General features: G+C 52.1%; 1 protein-coding gene across 1 annotated transcript in view; it reads left to right on the top strand.

Moving 5' to 3' along the window:
* The first annotated feature begins 214 nt into the window (after window positions 1-214).
* The window catches only part of SYT6 (synaptotagmin 6), a 35296-nt gene continuing 26203 nt past the window's right edge, over window positions 215-9307 (top strand). The window contains exon 1 of the mRNA XM_041422773.1: window positions 215-368. Within this exon, the coding sequence (XP_041278707.1) occupies window positions 215-368 (154 nt within the window). The remainder of the gene's footprint in view (window positions 369-9307) is intronic.

The raw sequence follows: 9307 nt of genomic DNA, 5'->3' as shown, positions 1-9307 counted from the left end.
TGGCAGTAAACAGAGCTGTGATCTCAGAGGCGATGAGGCACCGGGGGCTGCGGGCTCCGGCTCCGAGCAGCGGCTCCGCGTGTCCCAGCAGGTGCTGCCACGCCAGAGGATGGAACTGGAGTGAAGCTGCTCCTGTGCTGAGCCCCGAGCCCAGCCTCTCCTCCTGGTGAGAGTTTCCTAGAGAGCAGAGGGAGCCGAGGATGCGGACGGGGCGATGAGCGGTCCCAGGGAGGATGGCCGCTGTCGCAGGGCCATCAGCATCCTCACCGAGCTGTGCCAGAAGAAAAGCCTGCCCAGCTTGGACCTGGACACCTGCAGGGAGTTCCTCCTGCTGCCTTCTGACCAGAGCCTGATTATCTCCGAGCCAGGTACGGCCCCTGCTCCCGTCTGCTGGAGGGTGCTCGTGGAAGGCAGGAGGGACATCCATCCCCTGCAGGGGAGGTAAATGTTTGGGAGGCCCGTGTTAGACCCAGGGGTTGGTTCTGGCACCCCTCTGGGAGGGTTCTTTCCTTTCCACATGTTCCATGGTGAAGTTTTGGGTCAAGTCCTGCCTCACCTGTTGATGTGGAATGGGATGGCTGCATGGGGGGACAGCTGGGATAAAGTTCCTGTGAAAGTTCCTTTTTCAAACACACAAGACTCCTGTCCTGTATGAAACAAAACCAAACCAACAAAAAGCAGTAAAAAGCCTACTGAAGCCACTGGGGTGGCAGGAACTGGTTGGTGTTTGAGAAATGGAGGGAATCCCATGGATTGCATGGATTTCTGTTCATCAGTAAGGGATCTTGGTGCACTTTCATGTGTGTGTTCTACCTTCCCTGAGAATTGCCTGAGTTGTTCCTGGTCAGGTTGTTGAGCCAGGGAGGGACTCTGGTGTGCCAGGGATGAGTCAGGAGCAGGAATTCTGCTCCAGGAGCAAAGGGCCAGCTCTGTTTGCAAAGTGGGGAATTTTCCCTACACCTGTTCTCACAGCTGCTCACCCCAGAGATCTCCTGCTGTCACTTCAGAAGACATTGGCAGGGGCACTTGGAGCCCAGGCTCATGTGCTGAGGAGCAAAACCCCAAATCTCAAAGCTTTTAGAATTATTGGTAACCTGCTCAAAGATGTTTGTATATTCCAACATTTTCATAGAGGCCTTCTTCTGAGGTTCCTGTAGGTAATGATCTGTAAATCCAGTGGATTTCAGTGTTTTTTACACCATGAGTTTTCACAAACTCTTCTCCTCTTCTGAGCACACTGTGCAGCACAGCTGCCCATCAATCCCCGTCCCAGGCTTTCTGAGTCACCTTCCCTTCCTTTCTCCTGCCCCTCTCTGCCAGGATCTCATGCTGGGATGCAGCTGGCACCCCCAGCACAGGACACCAGGATTCTGCCAGTCGTTGATTTGCAGTGGTGCTTCCAGCACGGTTTTGCTGATAGCTCCAGGCAAATCCACCTCCTCCCACATCCTACTTTGTCTATAACTTAATTCTCCTCTTTAAATGAGTTTGTTTTATACCTGCCTGTTCAGGAGGCCTCTTACCACGGCTGGTTGTGTCCTTACACACACATCCTGTGCAGCTATTGCAAATAGAGCAAACAGCTTGCAAACTTACTGCATCAATTTGGGATTCTTTACCTTGCACTAAAATTAACATTTTCCTGACTCTGCAGCAGAAATACTCCACACTGCTCTTGTTCTGTCCACCCTGATATGACAGATCTGCATTTGTTTGTGCAGCCTGTCCAGGACCTCATGTTCATGTCAGGATCACATCATCATCATCTGCCTTTAGCAGGGGGAATGTCTGTGTGCTCTGAGCTGTGGTTTGAACACCAGCCCCAGTGCCCCAGGCGAGCTGGGCTGGCTGCATGAGCAGCCAGGGCTGTTGTCTCTGCTCTGCACGACTGGGCCCATTTTTATGTCTAGACAGCGCAGAGGACACAGTTTGGGCCTGACATGTACCAATATTTCTCAGTTCCTGGCTGTAAAGCTGCTCCAGCAAGGGGGAAAAATCTGTTTGCATCAAGTGTTTACTAACACAGTCACAGAGGTACGATGCCTTCCCCATCAGTGTCTGGATGTTTATCTAATTATCTGCATTGATGCTTTGTCCATTTTATCCTGAAGTCTCACATGGAGCAGATTTGCTCTGGGCTGGCTGCGGTCCCATGCTCAGACCCAGCAAAGCCATCCTCACAAAGGCAGGCAGGGGCAGGTGGGGCTGTGTGGAGGTGAGCAGATGGCACCAGGCAGGTGCTGTGTCAGGAGCAGGGCAGAGGAGCCCTGGCTCCTGCTGGAGTGTCCCCATGTGGGCAGCACCGCCCCAGCAGCCAAAGGCCAAATTTGATGGAGTCAAACTGGCCTTATTTGTCATCTTCATATGGTGTCTCCAGCTTCTCGGGCAGTTTGTTGCCTCCTGGATAAATCTATTAACTGCTGGCTGCACCAGCTTGGCTTGTGGAGTGTCCTGCTGGAGTTCAGGTTGAAGGAAGCACTGCCAAAGCTGGAGCCAGGCTGCTCCTGCACAGCTCAGCACAGGGGCAGCTTGGTCTTTTCTGCTGGTTCAGTTTGGTCTTTTCTGCTGGTTCATGTGTGGATGGGGAGCAGTATCTTCAGGGAATGTGTGGAGCCAGGTATCATCAGCCTTCTTGAACTGCATCCAAGAGTGGAAAAAACCTGTGAATATAAAAACATTACTGTATAGTTTATGTAACAGTAAGTTCTTGTGCGGCGATTTAATGTTTTTTCAACCATTCTGGACTGAGTGGCTGAAAGGGCTGCTGTGGATGGAGTGGATGCACCTCTACTCCGTGGTTATGTAACAGCTGAATCTCCTCCTCACAGCCAACAAGAGCAGCTGAGCTGCAGCATTTCTCTGTGCACACCCAACAGAGGAGCATTGCAGGCTGCTGCCTCGCCCGCAGCCAAACCTGTCAGAAAAATGAGGATTTTGGCTGGGGAAGGTTTTGGTGCCGCTGCCAGGGGGCTGTGAGGGGGAGCTCTCCTGCAGTTGGGCCCGTGGCAGTGCCAGGAATAGAGCTGATCTCCTGGCTGGCCCGAGAGGGAGCGAGCTGCAGCATCCCTTTGTTGTGCCTGTCTCCAGTCCTCCCCCGGAGCCGCCTCTATCTGATCGCTCTCTTCCCTGCCAGGCAGGGATGCTGGCAGTGTCACCCGTGCTGTGGGGACAGCATTTACCACAGGTGATGGCCCTTCAGAGGATCCTTTCTGTGCCCTGGAGGGGCAGTGAGAGCTCTTGGGTGTAGCTGAGAGGGTTTGTGGTGCAGCTGTACTGAAGGGCAAAGTCCTTGGCTGTGGAGCAGGGGAGTCAGGACCCCACAGGACCGTGGGGACAGTGATCTGTCCCCTCTTCCCATCCCCTCTGCCCATGGAGTGGAGCTGCAGCAGGCTCCAGGCTCTTTGGGACACAGGGCGCTGTGCAGGCCCAGGAACTGGGCTTGAGTGGTCCTGCTGGGTCCCTCCCAGCTCAGGAGCTTCTGGGGTTCCCCACAGCGTGCTCTGAGCCCCCCTGAGCTGGGTCCTGCTCCCCCTGCTTCACAGAGCCTGGCTGGGACAGAGGCTGCCAGCCCGTCCCAGGAGAGCCTGTGGGAGAAAAGGGAAGCTCTACTCATCCTGAAATGATCCTGCAGGGCTGAAGAGAGTTACTAAAGAGAGTAGGTTTAGATGGGATATTGGGCAGGAATTCCTCCCTGGGAGGGTGGGCAGGCCCTGGCACTGCCCAGAGCAGCTGTGGCTGCCCCTGGATCCCAGGCCAGGTTGGACAGAGTTTGGAGCACCCAGGGACAGTGGAAGGTGTCCCTGCCATGGCAGGGGTGGCACTGGATGATTTCAAGCTCCTTCCCACCCAAACCAGTCTGGGATTCCATGATTCTGGAACAAGCATCTGGTGATGTTGGTTTAAAGGATGGTGCCTGGCTACAGGAAGGAATTTATCCTGGGATCAAAGCACATCCAGGAGAAAGCCTCTGGGTTTGATTTCTACCTTCAGCTCTTCTGTGCTGTAGCTTTCTTTAAACAACCAAACAAGTTGGGGTTTTTTTTTTGCCTTAATGATCCATTTGTATGAAGCTTTGCTGCCCAGTGGAACCAGGGCAGGAGGCAGAGGCTGATGTGCAGAGGGACTGCAGGTTGTCCCCAGCAAACCCTGCTCATCTCAGCGTGGTGAGACCCCTCCTCAAACCCTCTCTCGTGCACTGACCCACCCCGGCAAAATGTCCTGTGCTTTCCTGCTGCAGGAGGAGAATGCTGGGGTGAGAGGAGGGAACAGGACAGCTGGGGAAGGCACAGAGCCAGAGAGACCTCCTGGTAATCCGTGCTCCCCAGCACACGGTGTCAGCTCGCCTGTGTTCCAACCCCCGATAATTCAGAGCACATTTACTGCTTTGCCCCTTGTGTGAACTGCTCTTTTTGAAGGTCCTGGTGCAGGCAGTACAGCTTGTACAGCGCTGAACACCCTCCTGGCACTTGGCAAAGACTATTAAAATGTTAAACCAAGCACAGAAATGTTCTTGCTGCAGGCAGAAAAAAGGGAATTTCTGGGCAATAGAGGATTTTTCATCGTGGAACGTTGGTGCAGAAAGATCTTTTTTTATTGAGAAATTGGTTCTGGAGTATTTTCTGGGGGGAAAAGAAACAACTATCATCTGATAGATTAGCTTGACTAATGGGAGAACTGATGACACCCTCATTCATGGTTATGGGATGCCTTCAGCCACTACCTGTGAAATATGGGCATGTCTTGAATTTACTCACTAGGCGTAATAGCACAATTTTCTGAATTGCCATTCAAGTGCATTTTAAGTCAATATAACAGTAAACATGCTCCAAGCCACCCAGGCAAAGCTAATATTAATCACTGAAGCTTGAGTTTCCAGAGGCCCAGCATGTGAGGAGCAGCTCCTTGGGGCAAATATCTTTTTTATCACAGAGTAATGCACTTGCAAAATGGATCTTGCCTTTCCTCCCAGGAAAGAGCCAGCCAGAGCTACGTGCAGCAGATTTGTTCTTTAGCCCAAGTAAACCAGGCTGAGATCCTGGAGGTATCAGGTTCAAACCTTGCTGTCAGAGGAAGGTTTGTACAACTGCGTTGAAATAAGGTTGAAACCGGCCGAGTAAATCGAGGAAAAACCGGATTAAATCGCCTGTCTCCAGACATGTGTCTCTGCTCGTGCATTGTGTGTGGATCCGTGCCTCTCCAGCTGCCTCTGGCTATGCTCTGTGATGCTCCTGGTAAATAAAATGCCCCTCTGGAGCTGAGTGGAGTGTGCGTGTTCTGTGAGCACCTCTCTGCATAGGCGCAGCTTTGCAGCCGCCTAATTGCCGCTGCTCGCTTCATTCCCGAGGCAGAGCAGGGAGGCTGCTGCTGTTTGTGGATGCGTGCGGACCCGGAGCCTGCTCCGATGCAGCTGCAGCAGCCTCATGCATAGTCAGGGCTCAGCATCCCCAACTCCATAGAAACAGCAGCGGGATTGCTGCCGCCGCTAATTGATGCTCGAGCAGGGACCGCGCTGAGGAGCTGCCGCCGCTCTGGTAAGTCCACGTCTCTCAAGTTACTTTAATCATTCTTTGCCTTTTCTTTTCGTAATATGAAGCATGTTTTCCTAATTTAAATGAAAACAATTTCAGCAAAACGCCTTTGCTGTTGAAACATTTCCCCCCTTGCTCTCAGAATTCTCCCGGCGTTGCACCGAGAGGCAGCGTGTGCTTTCAGCTGGTTCAAACCAGGGCACAGCCCGATCTTCCCCGCGGTTTTTTGGGATGGCTCCGGGAAGGTGTTTGGTGTTCCTGGGTTTGCAGGTGTTTGTTGCTCGGCATCCTGGCTGTGCTGGAGTTGCTGCACTCGCCGTGTGCTCCTGGCAGCCGGATCCTCTCCCATGTGTTCATTGTGCAGGGATAAACCAGACCCAGAACGGGGCTCGTGTCTGATCCAATTGTTTTATTTAACTGTAGCCTCCACTACCCTTGTTTTTCATAACTGTTTCTTCTCACTGCTCACATTTCCAGCTACAATCGAGTATTCTTTCTCAGGACCCCACGTTTCCATCTCATCTTGGTTAAGCAGCTTTTTCTACCTTTAATATTTGCTGTTTCTCTTTCAAAGATGACAATCTATATTTCCCCTTCCCATCTGTGTGCTGGAAAATCAGGGATCTTGTCTGTGAGTGTTTCCATCCAGCGGACTCCTTGACAGAGCAATCGCCCTGGCAGTTGTTGGGGAGAGATGCAATTAAGTCCCTCTGCCATGTATTGTCTTTAATTATATTTGTACCTTGCAAAATGGCATCCTGGAGGGTCAGGGAGGAGATTTTTGGAGTGATTGTCTATTAAATGTACATTTTCCCTGCCTGGGGGAAAAAAGAAAGTTCTCCTGCGGGGAGCCCTGCGCGCGGCGGAGCCGCAGCTGCTGACTGAGGGTGTCTCTCTGTTTAGTTCAGTTTGTTGTGCTGTAGCAGGTTCATGTTTGACAACATCACAGCAAACTGTGCAGCGAAGCCTGAAGGCAGCACGCCAGGAGCTCCCTTCACACCAGCCCTCTCCAAACCATCCTTGAGGTACACGGCCCTGGACCGTTTGGAATAATGATTGCCCAGGAATTCTAGCCCCTGGTGTTGTAATAATCTGATTTTCTGTGCATTTGTAGCTGCTGTAAAGAAATGAATACAGTTGTGTGGCACAGTGTGAGGTGCCACCTCCTCAGTTTCTCTCTCCAGATGCAGCACTTCATCTCCTGGATGCTGGTGAGCATTTACTTGGAGTTGTTTCATCCCAGCTCTGAATCTGAGCTCTGGTCAAAATGCTCATGCTGAAAGAATCCTGAGCTGCAGAGGATGGAGTGGTAGGAGCTGTTGGAAAAGGGCATCTCAGAATCCATTTAATCAATGAGTAGGATCAGGCAGCCCAGCCTGCTCACTGCAGCACATTGGAGGGGCTCAAGATCCCTGTCTTTGCTCCAAGCTAATGGAAGCAGCAGCAGCAGCTGCTGATAGCAGGAGCAGAGCCATGGGGAGGAAGTTCCCTCCTCACTCAGGGCAGCTTGAACAAAGAAATGCTCTGTTCCAAACCTCTGCATTTCAATGCAGGGTCCCTGTACCCTGTGGGGGCTCCAGGCAGGCGAGTCCTTCCTGGCTGCTCCATGTGAACCCAGCTCTGGGTTTGCCAGAGCTGCTCTGCCCCTTCTGTGCTGCTTGAGAGGCACAGAGGAAGAGGGACTGCTGTAGGTTTGTGTGGCTGGTTTGGGTCTAGGTGGCTCCAGTTGGCAGCTCCAGGGCATCACCCAGCCTTTGCAGCACCTGGAGCCAGGGCTGTTCTGGAAGGATCCTGCACCTCCAGTTTTGGGTGTCCCATGGGGCAGGTCCAGGCAATAAATTTGTCCAGAACGTCTCAGGAGCTCAAGGAGCCCCTGCTGATGGAGGGGCTCCACGTCCTGGGCAGGGGGCACTCAGGAAAGCCTCTGGGAAGCTTTTCAGGGCTGCCTTATCCCAAGCTTGGGGTCTTCTGCCCACTCTGGATGAGGTATTTTTGGTCCCCAGACTATGTCCTCTCGTGGAGCCTGGATCCCAGGGTGGGAGACTTCCAGCACTGGGATGGGGAGAGACCCCAGGTCTGCTCCCTGCCAAGCTCTGCTCTGAGATCTTTTCAAGGCAGCCTGGTTTTAGTGAGGTTTTGAACCAAAATGGGGTCTGAGAGGGAGACACAGGGAAGCCTTCCCCAAAATTGGATCCCACTGTAGGAAGTGAGGGGCAGCGAGGTGGCAGCTCCAGGGTGGAGAGTCTGGGCACAGAGGCACAGCTGAACCTGGTGTCTCACAGCAGACAAAGCTTTGATCAAGTTTTTAAAAGGAAATTTCAAGTTCCAGGGTTTTTTGGTTGCTCAAGGGAGACGGAGAGAGAGTGAAAAGCTTTTACTTGTTCTGTTTTGCATCCTGAAACGCAGTTGGATTTCTGCATCCCAGAAGTGTCTGGATTCCCATGGTTTCCTCTCTGCCTGGCTCTGCTCAGCTCCAGCTCTGGATCAGAGGCTTCTCCCGTGCTGAGCAGCCTCAGCCAGGCTCCCCTGGCACACAGGGCTCAGCCTGTGCAGGGTCACAGCCCGGGGGATGAGGATGCTCAGCAGGGATTTAACCCCAGCCCTAGCCACTGTGTGTGTTCAGCACCACTGGGTTGTTTACAGATGTTGCTACAGCATATTGTGATAAAATGTCATGGGATTAGCACACAGCCTTGTGCCATAATTGCATTCACTGTGGCTTATAATAGTTCATTAGCTTGTCATCAGTTAGGCAGAAAGCAATGACAATTCTTCCTATCACATTTATAATGCTCTAGAGAGCAGCTGATTAAGTCACAAAGTGACATAAATCACCAGGGAATGTTTCCTTCGGCTTGGAAAAGTTTTTTTTTTTCCTCTTTTTTTTGTCACTTTTGATAACAGAAATGCTGTGTTTCTGACAGCACAAAGTTCCCCTTTGGGCTGCACACGCCAGCAGAAGTTTCAGTGACACATCTGCAGCCTGGAGGGAAAACCCAAATCGGTCAATAATGGCTGAAAACCAAACATGTTTTGTCTTTAGGAGCCTGTGATGGGTCTCCTCCAACCCAGCCACTTCACTGGGGGTCAGTTCTTGTCCCTGGTCTCTCTCAGCACCGTGTGAAGCCCACAGTCAGCAGTGGGCTTTGTGGCTGGTGGTGGGAGAGGAGAGTTTTGTCTCCAGGTCCATCTGGGGAGATGAGGCTGAGGATGGGCTGAGGGCTGTCCATGACCAGAGTCGGGGTCCAGGAGGGAACCTGGGACGTTGGATACTCAGATTTGGAGTTGCAGCCTTGCAGAGATGCAGCTTCTGTGGGGTTTCAGAGCTCTGTTCTGGTTGCCATGCTGGAGGCTCTTCCTGCCTGGAGAGCCACGCAGTGCTCCTCAGCTATTCAGCATTTTTGCCTTCTTTTTGGGCAATTAACTCTTTCTCCATTCTGTTTCAGTGGGAAAAGCACAAGCTCGAGGCCACCAAACTCTCACCTCACATCCCTTTCTTTGGTGCATTCTGCACTTCTGTTTGGTTGGACTCAATGATCTTAGAGGCATTTTCCAGCCTTAGTGATTCTGGTTTTTGTACGTGTTGATTTTTTTTTGGTTACATATTCACATAGGGACGTGAAGTCCTCACAGTTGACTCTGCATTTGAAAATCACCTTTGATGGGTCCCTCTGAATTACTCTGTTCAGATTTCCCTCTGGTTTTTAAACTCCCCTGGGGCCTGGAGCAGCTCCCACTCCCATGTCTGAGAGCATTTGCTGTCTGTTCCCTGGTGAAGG

This window comes from Onychostruthus taczanowskii, unplaced genomic scaffold (genome assembly GCF_017590055.1).
Source record: "Onychostruthus taczanowskii isolate IOZ18803 unplaced genomic scaffold, ASM1759005v1 scaffold74, whole genome shotgun sequence".
Lineage (NCBI taxonomy): Eukaryota > Metazoa > Chordata > Aves > Passeriformes > Passeridae > Onychostruthus > Onychostruthus taczanowskii.
The sequence above is the reverse complement of the archived record's forward strand: the minus strand, read 5'-3'. Positions and strand labels throughout refer to the sequence as shown.